Here is a 26,670-nt window from a genome sequence, read left to right as displayed (position 1 = left end):
AACACTTCATGAAACTCTCTTCCCTTGGTTTCCACAAATAGCCTGCATCTTTCCACCATTCCTCAATCTTCTTTACAGAGCTTCTCTTCCATTCCTTAAAATGTTAGTTTTCTTTAGGGGGTTGTTGTCTCAGCATCCACATTCTTGTGATCATTTTCAGAGTTCTGCTGATATGCTGTGGCGTTGTAGTCATGTCTCTCTCCTGAACTTGTATGTTTAGCTGTCCCAGGCACTTCAAATTCACCTTGAAATTCAAACTATCCCAAAAGAAATCCTTATCTATACTGTCCACTCAGTTGCAAGACTAGAACCTTATTCCATTGTTTTTTAACTCTCATCTACCTTCTGGCAAAGTTCTGTCCGTTCTGTCCCCTCAATATGTATTTCTTCACTCTCTTTTATTCTCAGTTTTCCTGAGGGCTTTGCTAGGCTCCCATCCATTTCAGATGCCCGGTTAGTCCAGCTGCTTGTACGCTCACCCACATCCAGTATATTCTCCACTCTGCTACCAGAATGGACGTTGCATACAAAATCTGCTCACAAATTTAGTGTAGCACACACCCTGCTGCAGATACACAGATTCATCCTGCATTTAACTTCTGTTCATAATAATTTTGAGGTTATACTGGAACCTATTTTTGTTTTGTGTCTAATCTCTCACTTGTCTCCTCCTGCTCTCCAGTGCAGGTCCAGTGCTTCAGCCTTACTCAGCTGCATCCAGTCCCAGAATCATTCCATGCTTCATTCTCCGTCCTGAGGGCCTTGCTACTTTTTACTTCTCTTTCCCTCAAATACTCTTTTCCTGCCTTTTCCTCTGGCTAACTCTATTTGTTCTGCAAGCTTTAGTACAGGTAGTAAGTGTGAGCTCTTTGTCTGTCTTCTCCATTTTTGACTTAATGTTCCTTTCTCTGCTCATATAGTATCCAGGATATGGTTCTACTATGGATTTACTATGTTGTAACTATCTATTTACACCTGTCTTTCCCACTAAACTACAACTCCTTGAGGTCAGGGGCTACATCTTTTATCTTGATACCTTTAGCACTTAGCACAACTCCTGACAAAAGTTAAGTAAGGAATAAATCTTTGTTGATACAGTGAATTTTAATAATAGAGTTTTGGGTGTTTTTCCCCTGTGTGCGGGGCTGGTTGTTTGAGGTTTGTTTTGTTGTTCTTTAGTCACTAAGTTGTGTCCCACTCTTTTGCAACCCCATGGACTGTAATCCACCAGGCTCCTTGTAAGGAGTCAGACTGAAGAATAGCTCGTATAAAAAATACATGTGATCCTTTTTCCTCAATGCATAGAGAGTTTTCTTATTCAGAGCTCTCTTGGACCCACTTTCTATTTCTATTTATGCTTCAATGGATCAAGGAAATAAGAACAAGAAGTTCACGATTAAACAGTGAAAGTTTATTTCAACCGAACATGGGGAAACTCCTCTAATTTTTTTCTTAATAATTATTGCTTATCTCTGTGAAGTCAATATTCATGTTGTTTTATTTTATGCTCAATTATAGCTGCTGTGAGTGCTTTGGCAAAATTTGGGGCTCAGAATGAAAATCTTCTCCCAAGCATCCTAGTACTCCTACAAAGGTAACTAAAAGAAAAAAAAAAAAAAAAAAAATGCCGTGTGACTGAATAGATAATTCCTCATTGTACCATATCAAATGCCTATAGGGCCTAAGAGTAGAGCTGATGGAGTAAGTCAGGGGCAAATGGTGTTTTCCGTACTCTTGGTAATTTTGCGCGTGCTAAGTGCATAAAAAATTTGACTTCTAATTTCTCATGCATGATTTTGAGAAAGTGACTTAAATACATGTGCCTCAATTAGTATAGCAGAGGCCAACTTCAAAGAACTTCACTGTGTAGAGTTGAAAATACCAGCTTTTTCACGGTCTCCTTAACTCCCTATTTGATGAGGAAAAGACTTGCTTTAGCAAACACTCCGTGATTACATCTTGTAATTGAAGCAGAAAAATTATAAGCCAAAAGCTGGCTGGTTTAAATAAAACAAATTGCCATTTGAGTAATATCAGTGCCTGGGTTCGGAATCCTTTTTAGTATCCTTGGAAAGTCTAATATTGCCAGTTTTTAGTTTGTAGAAGTCTAAATCTTTACCAAAGTCATGTGGTTGCAGATCAAAGAACAGACTCCAAACTGCTATCTTATGCTACTGTGTTCTTCATCATTTTAATGCCTACTTATGTAGTGCTTCTGATTCATAATGACACCATTTCTTTACCAATTCAGAACAATACCCAGGATGTATGGAGATTTTAGAAGCCACTGTTGGCTGTGGTTGAGCTCTTGTATTACGGTGGTATCAGATGGCCTGGATTGTGTCTGTCAGGCATAGTGGTAAAGCTCTGGATATCTTTTAGAGTGCCATGACATGCCTATTCTGTATCCCCTGGACAGGTGTATGATGGATACTGATGATGAGGTACGGGATAGAGCTACCTTCTATCTGAATGTGCTGCAGCAGAGGCAGATGGCTCTGAATGCTACATATATCTTCAATGGTTAGTGAGAGCCAAGAATGGAGACAAATATACTTTTGTTCTACAAGTGGTGTCTTGGAAGCATATCTCATGATTTGCATATGAGCTGGCTTCACTAGGCAGAATGCTTGGTTTCTGTCTCAGAATGCACTTCCATTTCTAGAGAAACCTAAAAGTATGTAAAAGTCCAAAGAATATTGCTTGTTCCTGGTTCTCTCTGAGCTCCCTCTTGGATGGGTTTACCTTTTTCCCTTTTCTTATGCTATCTTTGTTTCCACATGGCTCTGTTGCTTTGTTTTCTGGAAGATACTTCCATTTTGTTGCAAATATGTATGCTCAGCTCCTCTGCTTCCTCAGATGGAATTATAAGTGCCTATATTCTTTAATAATTTAGCTTATAAACCTGTGGTTATAGTTTTCTTTAGAAAGCTTAAATAAATATTACAAATCTGGGCCTGTCTGGGTCCTAGGATTGGCAAGAAGTTCTAGTGCTGAGAGTGTTCTGTTTCATAGGTCTAACAGTCTCTGTAGCAGGGATGGAAAAAGCCTTACACCAGTACACGCTGGAGCCTTCAGAAAAGCCCTTTGATATGAAATCTATTCCTCTTGCTACGGCTCCTGTCTTTGAACAGAAAGCAGGTAATGAGAACACTTTGTTTTTAAACTGTTTATAGTTTCACACCAATAAAATACACTGTTGGCATATTTTTTCTAATATTTCTTTTAATGGTCACTCCTTCTAAATCTTATAGAACTAAGATGAATGATATTTTTAAAGTTAGGGTTTTAAACTTTTTTCCATGTTTTCCCATGAAAGCAAGAATATGCAGTGTGACCTAGAATGAAAGCTTCTTTTGATGCTGCGTGTCGGAGCTTCTGAAGTCAGGTGTCATTGTTTCACAGCTGTACTGGTATTGTCGCCTCCTGTGTTGTTTTGTGATCTTGATTAACTTCTTAGTTAATTTTTCTTTTGGAGGCTTAAAAAATAAATGGACAAAGCGTATAGTGGTTCGAACCAAAAATGAAAGATCTTACGCCCTCAACATTTTCAGTTTGTTGTTGTTGATACTACATAAGTAGTTTTTCCTATCTGAATAACGAGATTTGTTTTTATAAACCATTCCTTCTTTTAAGAGTAATTTTTAAAAATATTCTGGTCCATAAAAGCAAATTCTGTATTTTTAGAACTTGCTTTATTTCATGAAGTACGTTCACTAAATACACCTTGCGTGTCTCTCCAAAAAGGGTGACAAAGAACCTCCTGGTATGATTTAGCAGTAGCTCCTTGTGTACCTGCTGCAAGTTTTTGTCGTCATCTCCTGTATGCATGTTTGACTTGATGGTGGGAGGGAAAGCTCACTTAACTGCTCATCTCTGTCTCTGTAGAAATCACACTGGTGTCCACTAAGCCTGAGAAGCTGGCTCCTTCCAGGCAAGACATTTTCCAAGGTATGATGATTTGATGTGTAGAGGAAGTAGCCCAGCTCCCTAGGCATTGTAACTATAATGAAGGCCCCCACTTTTTATTCAATTTTACTAGTTCTCAGTATGGGAAATCTTTATATGACTGAATATAATTTATTGTCATCGCTTCCTGTTGTTAGGACTACTGGAATCTGTGGGACTTGGCAATTTCCAGTTGTCAGCTTACTGAGAATGTTGTTCTTACCCTGTATCTTGGTTAACGGGACTCAAATCAGATGAAATTAGGAATTGAGTTTCTTTTTTATTTTTTGCTTTTAGTAATTAACTGTGAAGTGAAGTGAGAGTCGCTCAGTTGTGTCTGACTCTTTGCGACCCCCTGGACTATACAGTCCATGTTATTTTCCAGGCCAGGATACTGGAGTGGATGGCCTTTGCCTTCTTCAGGGGATCGTCCCAACCCAGGGATTGAACCCACGTCTTCCAAATTGCAGGCAGATTCTTTAGCAGCTGAGCCACCAGGGAAGCCCAATTAACAGTATAAACTCTTAAAAGATTACTTCACTAAAGCTTGGGGACACATTATTAATTGAGTGTTCTTAAAACATTTTAGCTACCCAGAGTAATATCTTCCCTTGTCTTATTTTGCTTCCTTCTTTTCTTTCCTTTTTTCTTGATAGAGCAACTGGCTGCCATTCCTGAGTTTATGAATCTAGGACCCTTGTTCAAGTCTTCTGAGCCTGTTCAACTTACAGAAGCAGAGACAGAATATTTTGTTCGTTGTGTCAAGCACATGTTTACCAATCACATTGTGTTCCAGGTGAGAGAAGTGTCATAACTGGCTCTGGTAAGGGATTTAGTATTAATTCTCCTTTAGTTTAGAATACACAGAAGAACTGTACAAAAAAGATCTTAATGACCCAGTTAATCACGATGGTGCGATCACTCACCTAGAGCCAGTCATCCTGGAATGTGAAGTCAAGTGGGCCTTAGGAAGCATCACTACGAACAAAGCTAATGAAGGTGATGGAATTCCAGTTGAGCTATTTCAAATCCTGAAAGATGATGCTGTGAAAGTGCTGCACTCAATATACCAGCAAATTTGGAAAACTCAGCAGTGGCCACAGGACTGGAAAAGGTCAGTTTTCATTCCAGTCCCTAAGAAAGGCAATGAATGCCAAAGAATGCTCAAACTACCGCACAATTGCACCCATCTCACATGCTAGTAAAGTAATACTCAAAATTCTCCAAGCCAGGCTTCAGCAATATGTGAACCATGAATTTCCAGATGTTCAAGCTGGTTTTAGAAAAGGCAGAGGAACCAGAGATCAAATTGCCAACATCCGCTGGATCATAAAAAGCAAGAGAGTTCCAGAAAAACATCTGCTTTATTGTCTGTGCCAAAGCCTTTGACTCTGTGGATCACAATAAACTGTGGAAAATTCTTCAAGAGATGGGAATACCAGACCACCTGACCTGCCTCTTGAGAAACCTGTATGCAGGTCAGGAAGCAACAGTTAGAACTGGACATGGAACAACAGACTGGTTCCAAATAGGAAAAGGAGTACGTAAAGGCTGTATATTGTCACCCTGCTTATTTAACTTATATGCAGAGTACATCATGAGAAACACTGGGCTGGATGAAGCACAAGCTGGAATCAAGATTGCCAGGAGAAATATCAATAATCTCAGATATGCAGATGACATCAACCTTATGGCACAAAGTGAAAAAGAACTAAAGAGCCTCTTGATGAAAGTGAAAGAGGAGAGTGAAAAAGTTGGCTTGAAGCTCAACATTCAGAAAACTAAGATCATGGCATCTGGTCCCATCACTTCATGGCAAATAGATGGGGAAACAGTAGCTGACTTTATATTTTTGGCTCCAAAATCACTGCAGATGGTGAAATTAAATTTAATTTAAGTAAATAACTGCAGCCATGAAATTAAAAGATGTTTGCTCCTTGGAAGGAAAGTTATGATCAACCTAGACAGCATATTAAAAAGCAGAGACATTACTTTGCCAACAAAGGTCCATCTAGTCAAGGCTATGGTTTTTTCAGTGGTCATGTATAGATGTGAGAATTGGACTATAAAGAAAGCTGAATGCTAAAGAATTTATGCTTTTGAACTGTGGTGTTGGAGAAGACCCTTGAGAGTCCCCTGGACTGCAAGGAGATCCAGCCAGTCCATCCTGAAGGAGATCAGTCCTGAATATTCATTGGAAGGACTGATGTTAAAGCTGAAACTCCAATACTTTGGCCACCTGATATGAAGAACTGACTCATTGGAAAAGACCCTGATGCTGGGAAAGATTGAAGGCAGGAGGAGAAGGGGACGACAGAGGATGAGATGGTTGAATGGCATCACCGACTCAATGGACATGAGTTTGGGTAAACTCCAGGAGTTGGTGAAGGACAGGGAGTTCTGGCGTGCTGCGGTTCATGGGTTGCAAAGAGTGACTGAACTGAACTGACTGAATTCCTTTAGTCTTTGATTCTGGTTCCTTTTACAGAGAACCAACTTGCCAGCATTTTTCTGGTTTTCTTTCCTAACTCCATAGCTAGAGAGATGCCTTTGATGGGAAACTTTTGATGATTTAAACTTAAAAGGACATAAAAGTGAAATGTCTGAAAAAGTTGGCCAGCATAAAGTATAACCTGTGAAAAAATGATCATCACTTAATATCAGGGTAAATTAAGTGTGTTGTTCCAAAAACTTGGATTTCAATTTGATTCTCAACCAGCTGTCAGACTTCTACCATCTTGTTTGGTAGAACTCAACCTCAGGAAAGAGGAAAACACTGGTGAATAATATAAACAAGAAAGACCTCAAGAATAAGCTTATCCTTGTTGTCTCAAGAAAAATCTTAGGGGGAGACATGCATGGTGTTTAGAGAGAGAAGGTTTAATGGATTCCAGAAGTGACTCGGGGGTTATGGGGAGGAAGAAGCAATTTACTTGAAAACCGTTTTTTTTTTTTTCATAACTTTCCCATTTGATGACTTTTCAGTTTGACTGTACCAATACTCTCAACGACCAACTCCTGGAGAAAGTGACAGTGCAGGTGGAGCCGTCGGAGGCCTATGAAGTGCTGTGTTGTGTCCCAGCCCCCAGCCTGCCTTACAATCAACCGGGAGTATGCTATACTCTGGTTCGTTTACCCGAAGATGACTCAATAGCAGGTACTAATATGCAGAATATAGGAAATGTGATTAAGAGTGCATTACCACTTGAACTCTGAAGTGTCTGGGCAGATACTTGGGGTCCAAGAATTTGTTTCTTTTCTGGGATTAATAAATGTAGTGATAATGAATGGTAAATTTATAAAGTTAGTTACTGCTACAGAAATACTAATTTTATAACCAAGTTTCTGAGTAAAATATGATGGACATTTAATCTTAAAAGAGAAACTGAATGTATACAGTGGTAGCCCAAAACAGAACTGAGACTTCCTGTTGAAACAGCATCACCACTAGTGAGGGTGCACATACCTGACGTCCCCTGTGAAGGATCAGGGCCTCCCTGGTGTTTCTTTAGGGCAGCCTCAGGACTTTTTAGTTAGTAGACCCATGGCATCATAAAATATATTGTTTTTAAGGGTCCTATAACACAAGGCAAGTGTCTGAGAGTATGTCTCAGCCTAGTGACTGGTTTAACCAACATTTGTGTATCCACAGTTGAGAAAGGCTCTGTGATCCGCTTGACCTGTTGTGCACCTGGGGATTGGGTTGGGAGCGTGGTTGGGGGGAGGGGGCAGTGCGCGTTGGAAGGAGAGCCAACTGCTAGCGTTAACAGTGGTTACAGATTTGGGTTCTGAGATATTATGACCTACCTCCTGTGAATGTCAAGTATTGTACTTGATTTCTTTTCTCCGTTTTCCCACCTGAGTTCTTTTCTTCCCATATTTGCTGCAGAGTATTCACAACTGTTACCCAGTTTGTACCGAAATAAGCACACACATTGCACTTAGATTTTGAACAGTTTTTATTACTAGTACAGGAAAGAACAATTCTTACTACTAATACAGGAAAAAACATATAGCTAACAAATATTGGGAAAATTACAGAGTTACAAGAAATCGTAAAAGTACTAGTAAATAGTTATCCCTGGTCATCATTCAGTTACATTTGGGGCTTAACCTGTCTTCCTTTAGCCCCTCTCCCAACTCCCTTTTTAGATATTGGTTCCGGGAGCGCCTGCCCAATCTTAACCTGTGTTGGATGATAGACCAGGCTACTCAACTCTAGCACGAGGTAGATTCAAGTTGGCACCATTGCTGGGTCTGAACCCCAGGTTGTTCCCTCGGGCCCTGGGTGGACCTGCAGTTGCAGCCACCCTGGATCCATAACCCCCTGGGTAGGAAGGCACTTTCTATCTGGCCTCCACTATTTCTCCTTTGAACATTAGGCCATCCAACTTTAACCTTTAATTATCTCCTTTACCCCTTTTTATGAGGTTTCTCTTATTCCATTCCCTTTTAACTTCACTTTCTTTCCTGGTCTGTTTCCTTCTGGTTAGATTTGTCTAATGTCCACCAGCCCAGTAATGAAGCTGGCTGTAGTCTTATGTAGCTAGTTTCATTTAACCTTATTCTAAACCAATATCTGGGCCCAGTCTTAATGTAGCCCTGTGGCTTTTGCCATCATCCTGGGGTACTCTGTCCTTTTTCTAGTAGCCACCTCTCCATATTTCAAAATTCTAACCCCATTTTTTACTTCCCACAAACTTTCTGTTTTTTAAGGAATGCCATTACTTTGTCACTTAATTTTAGAGGGAACCAAAATGCTAAACTCATTGAAGAACCAAGCTCTTCCCAATTGAGAATACTAGCTCCTCCCATGTCCCCAGGTTCACTTGGATAACTGATAACTCAGGTGCCTCACATCCCAGGGAGTGGTTCTAACAGAATACAATAAATACAGTTTTACAATATCAAAAATACATAAAACAACAATATTGAAATTACAGAAGTTACATACAGTATAGGAGAAAACAACAACAACAGAAAACATTTCTACCAACACAGAAAGCATAAGGGAGGTTTTATTCCTCCTTACTAAGGAGTTAATTTCTTTTTAAAACATATATCTTACAAATTAGCCCAGAGGTTTCAGCTTTTGGTCTGCTGGCTATGGACTCTTTTGGTTGATGGTTGTTATTGGGGTTTTTTTTTTTGGTTGTTAGTATTTTGTTTACAAAAATTTGGCATTTGGAGAATTTTCTAAATTCAAAAGGGTTTGCTGATTGGTGTTCAAACTCAGTTATAAACTCTTGTGATTGTATCTTGGATAAAAGAAATGAAATTTAGTCTCAACATTTGGACTTTTAAAACTTTGAAAGTTTTAAAAAATAAGTAGGTTGACTTACTGATTTTACCAATGATTTTACCCATCAGTTACCTGCTTAGGAAAAAAAAAAAACAAAAAAAAAACTCCTTTCTATTCTTTAGTCTGTGTTAGAAATTATGAAATTTTGAGCCTATGGCCAATCCAAAGTCTTTGCTGTGCAGTGAATAGAAGAGAAATACCAGGGCACAGGTGATAATACAAGTCTTTTTTCCCTATTCCTTCCTTTCAGCATTTTCCTGTTGCAGATATTCTGAATCTCAGCCAATCACATAAAGATCTATCTATCACTTCTGCCTGTCTCATCTCAGAAAAGATATTTTCCACATAGTTACAGGAAAAAAAATAGAAATTCTATAGATTGTGATTTCCTTCCTTCAACCTGAAAACTACACAGAATAGGAAGGAAAATAGGTTTTGGAGACAGAATAATTAGGATTTGAATTCTGACTCTGCTACAGACTGAGTGCTTAATTGTAGGCAAATGTTTTGGTCTCTGTATACCTTTTAGAATTATTGTAAGGATAAAATGAAATTAAGTGATGAGTATGGTGCCAGACACATAGTAAATACTTAATAGATAGAAGGTATTCTGAAACTATCCACTTTCTCCCTTTACCTAACTCTTTAAAAATCAAGCCGTTCACAGTTCAAAAGATAGAGACCCACCAGTTTCCTCAGAAAGTTATTCTGTCAGTTGTTCTTATCTTTTCTTTATCTTTAAACCTTCCCATTTCTCCTTACTGTGAAAGTGTACAAAAAAATCTGTGCCATCTGAAAAAAATTTAAACTCAAAATCAGGTATTACCATAACTCCTTCCTTGAAATATTGGGAAATTATAAAAAGGGTAATCAACATCTTAAGTCTCAATTAGTCCTACTGATCTGTCCTCCAGCAACTACCCTTTACTTAAAAACTGTCAGAAAAGCCTTCAAGGCAGCATACTTTCCTAGTGTCCTTTCTCACACGGCAACTTTCTTTCCTCTTCATGTTTTTTACACCAGTAACAACACATATATGCAACATTCTATGAATTTTTTCCCTCCTTGGGACCTCTGTAATGACCATACCCTTTTGTTTGATTACTTACTCAGAATCATTCTAATCCCTATATTTCTTTTATTATTGAACTCTCAGTTCTTATAGAATCATATTTCTTAACTCAAACCATCTGAGCAAATTTAAATGGCCCTCAACAGAAAATGTCCATACCAAGGTCACATTTAACAGTACATGTCTGAATCTTTTTCTGGTTTTCACCAGGGATGCTGCCTCCCACTTAACAGCTCACAATTCTTTCACATGATGCATACCTATATTCATACTGTAGTTCTCAACTTTCTGCCCACACCTCCTTAAACCTTTATATTAACTGGAGCTACCCCAGGATTCTGATGGACTCCAAACTCTTCTCTGAAGCTGCTGTTTCCATTCCATTATTTGCTGTTCAGTATTGATCATATTAACTCCTGACATTCCGAATTAAAGCCACAATTTCAGTTAAGTAAAATTTATCTCAGTTTCTTTTTACTCTGACTCACCTCCAACCACTCACTGGGATTCATATTACTGATCCTTAATGAAACCTTGCATTCTTCCAAGCTAAGCTCATAATCTGCAATCTTTGTTCAAACACTGAAAAAAGCAGGCAGGATAAGTTGAACATTACTATTTAGCCACAATATATCCATTCCCTTTATCACCAGAATTTTATGAGTCTAGCTAGAGAGTCCATATTCCTCCAAGTTTGACCTGTTAAAGAGACTGGCCAAGGTTCAAGCCTGAGACACTCATTCACTTGTTCATTCATCTCATAACCAATTTCCCCTTCTCCAAACACTGAAGTTTTTAACGTTTCCCCTGTGCTGACTTTGAACCTTTCTTCCTGTCCTATTTCACGTTCGCCACCATCACTGACAGCTGTCGTCTTTATTGCTGCCTTTCTTGAAGGATAACCCCTCTCCAGAGTGCAGTGTGACCAAGGGACATCCACTCGTTTCTTCTTCCCTCTCTTGTAGCCTTAGAAAAAGCCTCTGCTGGTTGGTACCCCCCAGGTTTGGTTCAGTCTGGCCTTTAAATGCCTTCAGTATGTGAAAATGTGAACCTACTCTGTATTGTTCAAACACCCCCATCCTCTGGCATGCGTTACCATCTCTGACGTCCGGAGTACTGATGGCACGAGGACTGCTGCTCATGCTCTCCCTTCAGATTTTGTTTTTTGACTTTCTCTCTATATGACCATTTATTCTCTTGAATCCACCCACTCTGACATAATTACCTGATAGATTTTTTTCAGGCAGCCACCAGTTCCTTGTGACGATTTCTTTTTATGTTTTCTCCCATTTTTCCTTATTTCATTAATTGTGATCAAATTGAACAGGTAGCACTCTGCATCAAAACTGTAATAATGTTCCTTAATAATTGCAAGAATGATTTATATGTATACTGTCAACTAAGTTCCCACTTTAACCACTTCTTTCCATTTTTCCTTTGCTCACTTTCATTAGAAAAACAACAAACATAAGAACACTTTATCAAGTATGTGTAGGAGGCATATTTTCTCAGTGCTAAATACAGTTCTTTAAAAATCCAGTTGATTGCACCGTACCACTTTTGCTTTGTACTTGACCATGTTGTAGCCTCTCCCTCCATAAGCATTCTGCATTGTCTCTCTTCCCATAAAACAGTGCTTGCTCCTGGTTGTGACAGACGGCACCTCTGCTTTCTTATAGTCTCTAGTCTGCACCTACTGTCTGGCCTCCATACCACATATGGTACCCCTCCTGCCCGTGAGATCTGCTGGATTCCAGATTGGGAGCTCTTGAAGCTGTCTTCCCCTTTTCTGTGGAGCCCCCTTTAACTACCCTGACCCTTTACACAGCCATGAGGTCCTCCCTGCCCTCCATGCTGCCTGTCCCTTTCTTTTCCCATTGACTCTCCTCACCCATCTCAACACTGGCCCACCACCTTCACAGCCTCTCCAGAACCCGAAGTCTCTCTCTCTGCATGCTGAGTGCGAGTGAGCCTTGCTCAACCATCCTCTGCCTTTTCTCCGCTCTTGTGTTCCAGCCCCTCTGCTTTGTCCTCAGCACGCCATCCTGCTTCCCCAACCACCTGCCCACAGGGGCAGTGGGCTTTTCCTTGATATCTGCTCTCTCGTTGAGCCTCCCTCATGCTCCCCTGTAGCCAGCTCTTGGTCTGCAACATACTGCAGTGACTCTGTATGCTGTTCCCAGTCATCCCTAAGTACCTGTCTTGTCAGGTCCCTCAGGCTTCTTTCAGACCTTCTATCATTTCATCTAGTCACACTCTGCACTGACAGCCTTGTTTCAGACACTTTCTACAGCCCACTGCCTCTACCAGCTCATCCTCCTCTGCCTCATCCACTTCTCCCATGTTCCACCATGGCCTCAACCGTGCTGTCCTCTGACTCCTGTGCAGGCTTGCTCACTGCCTTGCCCACTCATGGGGGCAGAGCTCTTGGATGGACATCCGGCTCCATCCTTTTGCCACTTTGCTGTCACACTTCATGCACTGTGTTCCCTGACCCTCTCAACTACCCTCTCCCACACTAGATAATGGGTGCCATCGCCTCACCTTCCTCACTCTTCTTAACCATTAGACCTCCTCTCCTCTACCACCTGTTTCAGAATGCTCACCTGATCCCTCCTACCCCTGGGGCCTGATTTCATCATCTCTCCTGACTTCCTTCTCTACTGCACAAATGCAAAAGAAACTATCCAACCTTAGTCATGTGACATTCTTTAAAGAGGCTACTGTCTGACTCTTCCAGCTCATTCTTCTCTGTCCTGTGCATCCTTCTTGATCCTCACCATCTGCTCAAACCAGTTCAGTCCTCTCTGCTTCAGCACTGATACACTGCTGAATCCACACGCTGTACCTTCCAACCCACCCTCACGTACCAGGCTGAGCTCACCTCCTGGGCGCCATGACGCCATGTTGCCCCTCCCTGTAACCTTTCGTTTCCATCCACACCCTTGTCTCACAGTCTTCTGATCAGGTCTCGGGGAGCCTCGGCCTTTGATTCTCCTACTTTTCCTTTCAGCACAGCGCTCTCACCTTCTTCTCACCCTCTTGCCCCACACCTGCCAGCCCCCTTCCTGACACCTCCACACTCTGTCCAGACCTGCACAGAGCCCTGGGCCTGCTGTCCGCCCTCCTCCTCCTCCCCGCTCCTGGCAGTCACCTCTCCCAGACGCCCCGACCTCTCCCACCCCCGCCGCCCCTTCCATCGTGTGGGCGTCCCCTCTGGTGTTCTCTGCACAAGTGCACACAACCTGCTGGGCCTGCTGTCTGCCCTCCTGCCCTCCTCCCTCCTAGCAGTCATCTCTCCCCCAGACGCTCTCCTGCACTACCTCTCCCACCCCCTCTGCCCCTTCCATTGTGTGGACATCCCCTCTAGTGTTCTCTGCACAAATACATACAACGCTCCTTCCTTTCAGTCATTACTTCCATCTCCCTTGGCCCTACTAAAGAGTTTTAAACCTTAAGCTCAGGGACACCATGCTTGCAATCTACTCCCAATTCATAGACAGTAAACCACCCCCCATCCTACCCCCCACCCCCCTTCATTCAGGTGCCTTGTCGGCTACATTCATTTATTCGCTGTCTGCCTGGTCCTGGGTCCTTTTCCTCCTTGTCTGACAGTCTGGACTCTGATGCCTCCCTCTGCCCCACCCGGGGGCTCATCTGCTCACCCTTCACCTCTCTGCCCAGCTCTCCACCTGCCCTCCCCCCCAGTGATTCTCACCCGAGGATGCATGACCCCCAAGGCTGGCCTATCAGCAGCATCTCTGAGGAATGTTTTTGTGTTTTCTTTTTGGATGTTTTTGGGTTTGTTTTTGTTTGGAGCAGAGGACTGCTCACCCTCCGATGTTCTGATAGGCCTCCCTTGGGGGCCATGCCCCAGCCCCCCCGCGGGTGAAAACCACCCCCCCCACCCCGGAGAAGAATCACTGCTGTGGAGGGCCAGCCTGCCTCCCTGGGCTGCACTCTCCCCTTGCCAGCTCCTCAAAGATCCCAGCACTGCTCCCCTGACACTGGCCCAGCACTGTCCCCCTGGAACCACCTCATTCCCATCCACGTTAGCTCCCTGACACCTGACGTGCCCCAGACCCCAGTCTGCATTAGAGCACTTCTCTTGTTAAGCCACACCCCCTGCCAACACTCCTCTCCCCACCCCTCACCCTTTACGACTCTCAGGCATTGGGACAATATCTTTGGTGCAAACCTGTCCTTCTTGGCACTTGCACTGTCCATTACCCCAGCTTACCCCTCTTCATTTCAGACCTGTGACACCATCCTCCGGGGGAGTCTTGCCCTCCCCTGCAGTCTCCCTGTCTCTCTGTGTTTCCACTGAACAGACCTTCCCCTTCCTCCCTTCCTGCAGTGACTCCCCTTTGTCCTCTCTGTGGACTCACTGGTCCTCCCGGTCCTCAACCTGTAGTCATCACCCCAACACTGGGCATGCCATCAGTCCAGAAGCTCAGTTTAAAGCACATGATGTTCCTAGTATCTGAAGTTGGCTCATAAGCGCCCCCCCCCAACCTTGATCCCAAACATCCCCCCCCGTGTCCAGCTCTGTCAAACCTGACCTGAACCCCAACGCAAACCCGTTCCCTACCCACTCCTGATACCCACCTCCCACTCTGTCTCCCGACCCCATCCCCAGCAGATCGGATCCATAGTACTGAAGAGCCTGGCCGAAAGTTCTACCCCAGCCACGACATTCCAGGCTGCAGCAGCAGCCACTGCTCCCACCCACCGCTAGCCACCCCTTTCTTTTCACGCCTCCCTCCACAAGCCTCAGCCTCCACTGGCTGGCCCTGTAACTCTAAGTCCTTCTGGGTGGCCCTTCTGCCAGAATGCCTCTCTGCCACTCCCTCTTCTCCTTCCCCCTGCTGCTGTCCGGCCTGTGTCCCTTCCCCTGCCCTCTGCTCTCCATCCTCCCTGGGTGCCTCCCATCACCTGGTCTGTCTCTGCCAGGTGACCCTCCTGTCCTGCCACATCAAGACCCTGTGTGGACGTTCCTTCCTGTCACGTTTCCTCACGTGATCCACTCCTCCCCTTCCCCTCCCTGCCCCAGGGAGAGTGTCAGCCTCTCCTCTAGGCCCATCGTCTCCTCTCCGTGCTCCCTGATACCTGTCATCACTGCCCTGGGTCATCCCTTCTCCATAGGGGGTGCTCTCTCCTGGGACCTGCTCTCCCAGCTCACACTCCTTCCATCCCCTGCCCTGCCCCCTTCTCTCCAGAACCACCCACTGCCTCTCATTCAGTCCTTCCGAGGCTCGGGCCACGGTTTCCCTTTAGGCTCCCCTTCCTTAGCCTGGCGCTCTCTTCTTTTCTCACTTCCCTTTTAATCAAGCCACTGCTCACAGGATTTACACCAGGCCCCTGCCTCCCAACCTCCTCCCTCCTCCTCCTCCATTGCTCCCCCCTCTCCTCCTCAGACCCTGGAATGCACCCCTGCCCGTTGCCTTGCTCTCCTGCTCCCTGATGACATGATTCGGATCTCCCCTTTGCCCTCTCTCCCTCTCAGCTGTGCTTAAGACTCTGGTTCTCCGTCCCATTCTGCCTGCCCCTCTGTTCCCCACATCCAGCCTCCTGATCTGAGCCCCCAACCCCAGTCTCCACCATCCTGCCCTCCACTGTCTCTTCCTGTGCCTCCCTGCCTCCCCCATTTTCTTCTCTGACTAGACCTATGGTTTGAAGGTCCCTGTTTTCCCCCCTGGTTCCTTGTGTGGAATCTCTCTGCCACATTCTAGGCCTCCTCCGCCATTTAGAGGTCCCTTGTAAATAACAGAAGCACTGCTGATGCCACTCTAATTCCCAGCCACTCCTCTGCCAATTCTGTCTGCTCCCCACTCTGGACCCCATCCCCCTGAGTCCCTCCTCAAGCCCCTGAGGCTCCCTGCGCTGTTTCTGTGCAGCTCCCTTGTCTCCCTGTGCAGAGCTGCCCGTTTCCTCCATGCCACCAGTCATCATGGCCCCTGTCTCCAGCTGCTCCTGGGAGCCTTGGGTCTTCACCAAGACCAGGCCATGGCATCTCAGCTGGTCCTCTCTGCTCTGCTCCCACCATGGGCCTTAGTACCACACAGACCACTCTCTAGGAGCTGTGAGGTCAGCAGCTGCCCCCGCAGTCACGAGGCTTCCTCCCTGTCCTGTGCGTACTGTCCCTTGTCCCGTAGATTGCCTGCCCAGTCTGCTCCCTGCTCGTCACCGCCTAGGATGCCGGGCTCTTGCTCTCCAGACTGGGTGGGGATTGGACATTCCTTGCCCCATCCTCTGCCTTTTCTTCCGCTCTCTGAGAAATACTCCCCTTCATCCACAGCATCCACCCTATCCGCTACCGCCTGCCAGTCCTGTGAGGTCTTCCCTGTCTGCCCCTCCTCCTGAGGCATGCCCCTGCTCCTGACTGCCACTTCCTGGTCCACACAGTGCTCCACTGGATCCATGCTCTCTAAAAACAGCCAGAAGGAGCCTCCATTTCAGGTCTGCCATTTTGGAACAGGTGGCTGCTTCTGGGCCCTCTCTGTTTCTTCTCACCTTGCCCATCTCCACTGCACCACTGCCTCTAGCAGCCCATCCTGCGCTGGCCTCTTCCCACCTCTCCCACTTCCTCACTCGCTGTGTGCTGTGCGCTTCGTCCTGCAGGGGCTTCCTCATGCCCTTGGCCCACTTTGGGGGGCAGGTTCTCCACACCCACTCTATCCTAGCTCCCTGCCGTCCTTCTGGGCACAGTGTGTTCCCTGACCCTCTCAACAAGCCTCTCCTGCTGGCGCCATCGCCTCACCTTCCTCACTCTCTGATCTGTCAGACCCTCTCTCCTCTACCACACTTGCCCGCCAGCTGGAGACGACTCACCAAACCTCCTTCCTCCTGGGCCCCGTTTCCAGGCCTCTGCTGCTTTGCAGTTACTGCACACATAGCAAAGGAGCAGTCTTCCCTGAACACGTGACAGTCTCTCAGCTGCCACTGTGACCCCTCCAGCTGGACTCAGTCGTCTCCTCTGCTCTGCGCACCCTTCTCAGTCCCCTCTCCGCTGCTCGGCCCGGTTCAGCCGTCTCTGCCTCACTCACACTGTGACATACTGCTGCATCCACACGCTCCGCCCGCCAGCCCACGCTTAGGAGCCAGGCTGAGCTCACCTCTCGGGCCCCACGACCCCACATCGTCGCTGCCTGTCCTAACCTTCCACGTTTCCATCCAGACCCTCATCGCACCCTCTCCTGACAGCCCTCGAGGCCCTTTGGCCTCTGACTCTCCTCCTCTTCCTTTCATCACGGCCCTCTGACCTTCTTCACATGCTCCTGCCCCCACTCCTGCCAGCCCCTCTCCCAACACCTCCACACTCAGTCTGGACCTGCACAGAGCCCTGGTCCTGCCATTCGGCCCTCCTCCTCCTCCCTGCGGGCAGTCACCTCTCCCCCACACGCTCCCCTGCACTGGGCTCGCCCGTCTCTTCATGCCACACTCCACACACCCCTCCTGCTGCCCACATTTCATGACTCTCAAGACTTTGACAGTATCTTTGGTCCACTTCTCCTCTTTCTCAGTGCTTGCCATTTGTCCCTTTCAATAGTTCATCCCTCCTCATTTCAGATCTGTGAACCCCTGGCCTTACAATCTTGTCCATCTGTCTTTCCTGCCCTCCAGGTGCTTCCCTTCCACCTTGCCTGCAGCAACTCTCCTTTTGTCCTTTCTGGGTAGACTCAGCGTTCTTACCCTCCCTCTTCCTAATGTAGGCATCACCCCCAACACTGGACTTGTGATCAGCCCACAAGCTCAGTTAAAGTAGATGACATTCCTAGTGCCTGGAACTTGGCTCGTGTGTCCCAACTCCCAACCCTCCCCCCCCCCCACTGATCTCATCTCTGCTCTCCTGTCTGACCCATTCAACTTCTATCCACACCCCTTCCCCAAACCCCAAACCCCATCCCCCCAGCTCCCACTCTGTCCCAGCTGGATCCGTAATAAAGAGCCTGGCCGAAAAGTTCCACCCTTGCTACAACATTTGAGGCTCTAAGAATAGCCACTGCTCCCCGCCCACTGCTAGCCACCCCTCCCTCTCCACTCCTCTTCCACGGCTCTGCCCCCACTGGCTGGCCCCGATGCTGTGAACTTCCTTCCAGATGGCACCTCTGACATCTATCTGAATTCCTACCTGCCACCACCCTCTTCTCATTGTTCTCTTGGTGATAACCTGCCTGTCTCCTTCCTCCTCTCTCCCCTCCCCATCCGCCTCATGCACCTCCCATCACCTTCCATCATCTGTCGCTGGCAGGTGACCCTCCCTTGGTGGTACATTGAGACTGCCACGTGGACACTCCCTCCTGTGACTGTTCCTCGTGTGATCCATTCCTTCCCTTTCCCTCTCTGGCCCTTCTCTAAGGGCCATGGTCTCATCTCAATGTTCCTGATGCCCATCAAGTTGCACTGGGTCATCCCTTCTCCACAAAGGGTGCTCCCTCTTGTGACCCACTCTCCTAGCTCTTTCCTTCCCCTCTATGCCTCCTCCTCCTTCCTAAATCCTGGACTGTCACTGGCCTGATCCTCCCACTGGCCCCAGCCACCATTTCCCTTTAGGCTCTCTTTACCTCAGTCTTGCATTCTCTCTGCCTCCTCTCTCCTCCCTTTTAATCAATCCATTGCCCACAGGACTTTATACTAGGCCCCCACTTCCCCATCTTGTCCCTCCCCTGCCTCCACTGCTTCATCTCTCCTCCACTGGAACCAGGGTGCATCCCTGCCCATTGCCTTGGTCTCCCTGATGACAGGTTCAGACCCCCCTCTTTCCCTGTAGGCCACCATTCCCCCACAGCACCCATGTACAGATCTTACGACCCTCCAATTGCTTCCCCGTTCGGCCTTGCCTACTCTGCTGTTTGGCTCCAACCACCCAAAGAGGAGTCCCTCACCCCTCAAGCATCCCACCCACTGCTCTCTCCTCTTATGGCCCTTTCCTGCCCACATTAATCCCTGCTTTCCCCTGATTCTCTGTGCAGTCTCTCTGCCACTTGCTAATGTCCACTCTTCAACAGCCAAGGGATAGCAAGGACCCCGGTTCGGTGATGGGCGGCAATGTTGGTGCCACCTTAGTTCCCACCCATCCCCATGCCACTACTGAACAAGTTTACTACCCACACACTGGGTTCCACCTGGTCCTTGCCAGTGTCCCTGAGGTTGTCTGCCAGCGTCTATCTGATGACACAACCCTGCTCTGTCCTCTGTGTCAATTGTGGCCCTTTGCGCTTTGCTCCGAGGGCCTTGGGTCTTCAAAGGCCCTGGCGATGGTATCTCAGCTCTGCTCTGTTCCTGCTGTCTGGCATCAGTACCGCACAAAAGCCTCCTGCCTCATGAAATCTGTCAGAGCCCTGGACTGGGAGCCCCTCAGGCTGCCCTGCTCTTCTTGGCAGCATCCCCTTTACCTCCTTGGAGCCCCAGCAAGTTCATGACATTCTTTCCCCTCTTCAGTGCCACCTGTTCCTTTCTTTTTCCATCGATTCCCCCAACCCAGCTCATATCCTGAAGATACCTTCCACAGCTGCCCAAGACTCCAGTGTCTCTCTCTCCAGGCTGGTTGCCACTGGACTGGCTCGGCCCCTCACCCACTCTTCCTCCTGCTCTTGTCTTCAGGAGCCCCCCTGCTTCCTCTTCAACATCTCATCCTACTCCTTCTCCCAGCTGCCAGTCTTGCGACACATTCCCCAATCTTTCCCTCAACTTCTTTTTGGACCTGCCTTTATGCTCCCCGAACGCCAGCTTCTTGGTCCCCAGCATGCTGGAGTGAAACCAGGCTATCTGAATTCACAGCAACACATGCTACTTTTGGGGTTACCATTTTGGAGAAAGTCATTGCTTCCAGGTGCCCTCTGACGTTTCACCATCTCACCAGATGTTACACGGACAAGGCTGTCTCCATATTTTCAAACCACCACTACCCCTACCATCTTACCCACTGGTCTCACCCACCTCTCCTGACTTCCTCACTTGCTGGCCCTCGTGCCTCTCTTCCTCCTGCACAAGCTTCCTCATGCCCTTGGCCCACTTCCAGGAGCACAGTTCCTACATTCTTCACATCTCTCCTTCTAGCCCTTTGTCATCCATCTCTTGGTGCACTGCATTCGTGTTCCTCTCAACAAGTCTCTCCTGCCCTGGCTGCCAGGTGCCATCATGTGCAGTCCCTCACTTTCCTGGCCCGCTGGACCCCCTCTCCACTCCATGCTCTCCACCTCCCACAGACCACCCACCCATCCTCCTGGTTTCAAGGTCTCTCCTGCTTTGATTCTCTACTGCAACATAGTGAAAAAAAAACACAGACAAACCTGTCCTACCTGACATGTGAGATTCTTTCAGCTACACTCTGAGCCTTCAGACTGGATTCCATCATCTCCTCTGCTGTGTGCTCCCTTCTTCATCCTCACCCACTGCTCACCCCACGTCAACCCTCTTTGTGGCAGACACACCTGAATCCACAGGCTCTGCCCACCATCGCATTCTCAGCCATGTGGACCAACACTGTATTTCTCCTCCAGGACCTCAGAAAATCGCTCCCCATAAACTTGCATGTTCCCTCCAGGCCTCATCAAGCACTCCCCTGCCACAGCTCCTGGGGCATCACTCTCACCTTTTTCTCACCTTCTTCCCCCTGCGTCTGCCAGCCCCGCTCCTACCAATGCGCACTCTGTCCAGACCTGCACAGGGCCCTGGGCCTGCTGTCCACCCTCCTCCCCCTCCCCCCCTCAGTCAGCTCTCCCCCAGACGCTGTCCTCCACGCTGCATCCCATCCCCCGTCTGCACTTTTCTTCGTGTGGACGTCCCACCCAGAGCTCTCTGCTCAGAGACATACAACCCAGCTTCCTTTTGCTTGCCACTCCCATTCTCAGCCCTGCTCCTCAGGCTTCCTGAGCCCAGGGAACACAACCATGGTGCCCCACTCTCCACCGCAGAAGGTGAAACCTAACCCACCCCCTCTCAAGTCCTTTGTCAGCTACATCCATTTGCTCGCTGTCTGCCTGGTCCTGGCTCCTTTTCCTCCAAGTCTGACACTCTGGACTCTGATGCCTCCCTCTGCCCCACCCAGGGGCTCACCTGCTCACCCTTCACCTCTCTGCCCAGCTCTCCACCTGCCCTCCCCCCCAGTGATTCTCACCCGAGGATGCATGACCCCCAAGGCTGGCCTATCAGCAGCATCTCTGAGGAATGTTTTTGTGTTTTCTTTTTGGATGTTTTTGGGTTTGTTTTTGTTTGGAGCAGAGCACTGCTCGCCCTCCGATGTTCTGATAGGCCTCCCTTGGGGTCCATGCCCCAGCCCCCCCACGGGTGAAAACCACCCCCCCCCCACCCCGGGGAAGAATCACTGCTGTGGAGGGCCAGCCTGCCTCCCTGGGCTGCACTCTCCCCTTGCCTGACTCCGGCCTCCCATCAGCTGTCAGTTCCTCAAAGATCCAAGCATTGGCCTGGCACTGTCCTCTTAGAACCAGCTCGTTCCCTTCTATATGAACTCATTGACACCTGACTTTCCCCAGATCCCCGTCTGCATTAAACACTATTCTTTTCACACACCCTTATATAACCTTTATGCCTCTCAAGCATTGGGACAATACCTTTGGTATAAACCTGTCCTTCTTGGTGCCTGCCACTGTCCATTACCCCAGGTTGCCACTCCTCATTCTCAGACCCGTGACACCGTCCCCCTGGGGAGCCTTGCCCCTACTGTCCTCACGTCCCCCCCAGTCTCCCTGTCCCTCTGGGTTTCCACCAAGCAGACCTTCCCCTTCCTCCCTTCCTGCAGAGACTCCCCTTTGTCCTCTCTGTGTGGACTCACTGGTCTTCCTGGTCCTCAACCTGTAGTCATCACCCCAACACTGGACGTTCTATCAGTCCAGAAGCTCAGTTAAAGCACATGATGTTCCCAGTGCCTAGAGATTGGCTCAAGTTCCCCCGGCAATCTCCCACCCCAATAATCCCAACCCTGCCCTCCCCCCAACCCAGTCAAACCCCACCCTACCCCCACCCTAACCCAGTCCCTCCCACCCCATCCCCACCTCCCACCCCACCCTCCACCCTTCCCACACACCCATTGATCCCAATCCCTTCCCAAAACCCCATCCCACTCCCTACCCCCACCTCCCGCCCCATCCTATTCCCTCCCCCCCTCCCCCAGCGGATCCGTAGTAGTAAAGAGCCTGGCAAAGAAGTTCTACCCCAGTCACAACATTCAAGGCTGTAGCAGCAGCCGCTGCTCCCACCCACCGCTAGCCATCCCTTTCCACGCCTCCCTCCCCAAGCCTCTGCCCCCACTGGCTGGCCCTGTAACTCTAAGTCCTTCTGGGTGGCACCTCGAGATCTGCCTGGATTCCGACCTGCCCACCTCCCTCTTCCCTTTGCCCTCCCTGCTGCTGTCCAGCCTGTGTCCCTTCCCCTGCCCTCTGCTCTCCATCCTCCCTGGGTGCCTCCCATCACTTGGTCTGTCTCTGCCAGGTGACCCTCCTGTCCTGCCACATCAAGACCCCATGTGGACGTTCCTTCCTGTGGCCTTTCCTCACGTGATCCACTCCTCCCCTTCCCCTCCCTGCCCCAGGGAGAGTGTCAGCCTCTCCTCTAGGCCCATCATCTCCTCTCTGTGCTCCCTGATGCCTGTCATCACTGCCCTGGGTCATCCCTTCTCCATAGGGGGTGCTCCCTCCTGGGACCTGCTCTCCCAGCTCACACTCCTTCCATCCCCTGCCCTGCCCCCTTCTCTCCAGAACCACCCACTGTCTCTCATTCAGTCCTTCCGAGGCTCGGGCCACGGTTTCCCTTTAGGCTCCCTTTCCTTAGCCTGGCGCTCTCTTCTTTTCTCACTTCCCTTTTAATCAAGCCACTGCTCACAGGATTTACACCAGGCCCCTGCCTCCCAACCTCCTCCCTCCTCCTCCTCCATTGCTCCCCACTCTCCTCCTCAGACCCTGGAATGCACCCCTGCCCGTTGCCTTGCTCTCCTGCTCCCTGATGACATGATTCGGATCTCCCCTTTGCCCTCTCTCCCTCTCAGCTGTGCTTTAAGACTCTGGTTCTCCGTCCCATTCTGCCTGCCCCTCTGTTCCCCACATCCAGCCTCCTGATCTGAGCCCCCAACCCCAGTCTCCACTGTCTCTTCCTGTGCCTCCCTGCCTCCCCCATTTTCTTCTCTGACTAGACCTATGGTTTGAAGGTCCCTGTTTTTCCCCCCTGGTTCCTTGTGTGGAATCTCTCTGCCACATTCTAGGCCTCCTCCGCCATTTAGAGGTCCCTTGTAAATAACAGAAGCACTGCTGATGCCACTCTAATTCCCAGCCACTCCTCTGCCAATTCTGTCTGCTTCCCACTCTGGACCCCATCCCCTTGAGTCCCTCCTCAAGCCCCCGAGGCTCCCTGCGCTGTTTCTGTGCAGCTCCCTTGTCTCCCTGTGCAGAGCTGCCCGTTTCCTCCATGCCACCAGTCATCATGGCCCCTGTCTCCAGTTGTCCTAGGAGCTGCTCCTGGGAGCCTTGGGTCTTCACCAAGACCAGGCTATGGTCTTTAGGCTCCCTTTTCCTGTCTCAACTTCCTTCTCCTCTCTTCCCTCTTGGTCAAGCCATTGCCCACAGTTCTTTACCCCAAGCTGCCGCTTCCTCCTCCTCTTCCTTCCTTCCCTGGCCGCCACTGCTTCCATTTCTTCTCTATCAGCTCTCATGCTGCACCCCTGCCAGCTGTCCTTGACCTCACTTTCCCCCCTGAAATATTCCAGGTCCCCCTGGCCCTCTTTCCCTCTTGGCCACATTCCATTCACCCCACCTGTGTGCAGATTTCTATGACCACCACCCCCCACCACTCTCCATCCATCCCGTCTGCCTTGCTCCCTCTCTTGTCCATCAGCTCTCAGCCTCTCAAACAGGAGACCCTGACCTCCTAACCCCCATCTCCCCACCCCTTGCTCTCCCCGCTCTGTGGTCCTTTGCTTCCAACATTACCTTCGTGGACTACAACCCCCGTACTAGCCAAGGTTCCTCCTCCTCCTGGGCAGAGTCTCTGTGTACATGCTGGACCTCCACCCTCTCCAGCCCCCAGGAAGAGCAGAAGCGCAGATCAGAGACCACCGCCCAGGGTCACCTCCACCTGATGCTGCCCCTGAGTCCCTCACACGGTGGTGAGCTTCCTCCTTCCTGACCCCCATTTACTGCCACCGGTCCCTTCTCCTCCCATCCACTCCCCTGAACCAACTTGAATCCCACAGATCGCCTTGTGTGGCTGCCAGACTCCAGTGTGCGTCTCCCTCTGCACACTGGTTATGCACTAAACTGACAGCCCCTGTCCTCCTTTTCTCCCACAAGACCCTCTACTTCACTTTCAACAGCCCCTTCCACCTGCCAGTTCTGGGGCAATTCATGGGTCTTTTCCTTGATCTCTGCTCCCTCCTGCCATGATGCTCCACCTGTTGTCAGCGTCTTCCTCTTTAATACGGGGAAGGAGTCCTTCTGCTCTCCCCCACCTTTTCTGGTCTACCTTCTTGGAGAAGGTTGGTGCTTCTGTGGGCTTCTCTCTGGCCTGGCGTGTCTGCCCATGCCCTGCACGGACACAGTTGTCTCCCACGGGCTTCAGGGGGCCAGCACCTCTGGCCACCACCTCATCCTCCCCCGGCCTTCTCTCGCCACTCCTATTTCCCCCACGGGCCTCATGTATGCTTTGCTTTGCCTCCTGCACGGACTTCCTCATGCCTTCAGTCCGTTACTAGGGGCAAAAGTTCCTGGATTCTCCACGTCCACTCCCACCTACACACTCTATCCCACCCCGCACTTGGTGCAGGGCTTTCCTGACCTTTCCAACAAGCCTCTCCTGCCTTAGCCACCAGGCTCCACAGCGAGCCTGTCCTCACTCTTAGTACCTCTCTTGACCACATTCTCCCTCGCTTAGGAGACTGCTGGGTCACGTTTCCAGGTCTCTGCTGCTCTTCAGTTACTGCCTACATAGCAAAGGAGCAGCCCGCTCGAGCCGTGTGATATCCTTCAGCTGCCACTGCGAACCTTCTGGCTGGAGTCAGTTGTCTCCTTTGCCCTATGCTCCCTTCTCCACGCATTACCTTCTGTTCACCCCAATACAGCCATCTTTGTCTTTGTTCAGAAACACTGTACTGAATCCACATGCCCTGTGCACCAACCCCTGCTCACTCCCTGTGAAGCATGTGGTTTCCTTCCAGGCTCCCAACATGTCGCTGCCCATAACCTTACATATCTCTATTCAGACTCCTCTGTTGCATATTTTTTTGACACAGCTCTCAAGGAGCCTTTTCTCCTGATTCTCCTTCTTCCTCCCACAGTGGCACTTTCTGCTCTTCTCTCACTCTGCACTTGCTGATGCCAGATCCACACCACAGCTCAGTCTCGCCTGCACAGTCATGGGTGCGCCTTCCAGCCTCCTTGTCTCCTCCTCCTCCCTCCCTCCTGTGCAGTCATCTCTCCCCCAAACACTCTCCTGGACTGTGCTCTCCCGTTCCCTCTGCCCCTTCCTTCAGCGTGAATGTCCCCTCCTTTCTGGTGCTCTCTCTCTGCTCACTTACACACGACCCACCATCTGTTCAAGCTGTCCTCCCATCTCTATCAGCCCTAAGAGCCCTCAGGCATCCTCAGCTCTGGGACCACCACATTGGCAATTCTTTTCTGACGAATTAACAGTAATTCCACCCCACCCCACCCCCTTCATTCAGGTGCCTTGTCAGTTACATCCATTTGCTCCCTGTCTGCCTGATCCTGGGTCCTTTTCCTCCTTGTCTGACAGTCTGGACTCTGATGCCTCCCTCTGCCCCACCCGGGGGCTCATCTGCTCACCCTTCACCTCTCTGCCCAGCTCTCCACCTGCCCTCCCCCCCAGTGATTCTCACCCGAGGATGCATGACCCCCAAGGCTGGCCTATCAGCAGCATCTCTGAGGAATGTTTTTGTGTTTTCTTTTTGGATGTTTTTGGGTTTGTTTTTGTTTGGAGCAGAGGACTGCTCACCCTCCGATGTTCTGATAGGCCTCCCTTGGGGGCCATGCCCCAGCCCCCCCGCGGGTGAAAACCACCCCCCCCACCCCGGGGAAGAATCACTGCTGTGGAGGACCAGCCTGCCTCCCTGGGCTGCACTCTCCCCTTGCCAGCTCCTCAAAGATCCCAGCACTGCTCCCCTGACACTGGCCCAGCACTGTCCCCCTGGAACCACCTCATTCCCATCCACGTTAGCTCCCTGACACCTGACGTGCCCCAGACCCCAGTCTGCATTAGAGCACTTCTCTTGTTAAGCCACACCCCCTGCCAACACTCCTCTCCCCACCCCTCACCCTTTACGACTCTCAGGCATTGGGACAATATCTTTGGTGCAAACCTGTCCTTCTTGGCACTTGCACTG

General features: G+C 49.0%; 1 protein-coding gene across 6 annotated transcripts in view; it reads left to right on the top strand.

Moving 5' to 3' along the window:
* Positions 1-26,670, top strand: part of COPG2 (COPI coat complex subunit gamma 2) — a 201,219-nt gene that overhangs the window by 77,803 nt on the left and 96,746 nt on the right. For all 6 annotated transcript variants that reach the window (XM_055590924.1, XM_055590925.1, XM_055590926.1 and 3 more), the window contains 6 exons: positions 1,519-1,594; positions 2,420-2,523; positions 3,016-3,141; positions 3,889-3,951; positions 4,605-4,744; positions 6,934-7,105. In XM_055590924.1, coding sequence (XP_055446899.1) covers positions 1,519-1,594; positions 2,420-2,523; positions 3,016-3,141; positions 3,889-3,951; positions 4,605-4,744; positions 6,934-7,105 — 681 coding nt within the window. The remainder of the gene's footprint in view (positions 1-1,518; positions 1,595-2,419; positions 2,524-3,015; positions 3,142-3,888; positions 3,952-4,604; positions 4,745-6,933; positions 7,106-26,670) is intronic.

Source organism: Bubalus kerabau, chromosome 8 (genome assembly GCF_029407905.1).
Source record: "Bubalus kerabau isolate K-KA32 ecotype Philippines breed swamp buffalo chromosome 8, PCC_UOA_SB_1v2, whole genome shotgun sequence".
Lineage (NCBI taxonomy): Eukaryota > Metazoa > Chordata > Mammalia > Artiodactyla > Bovidae > Bubalus > Bubalus kerabau.
This window is presented reverse-complemented; position numbering and strand designations above follow the sequence as displayed.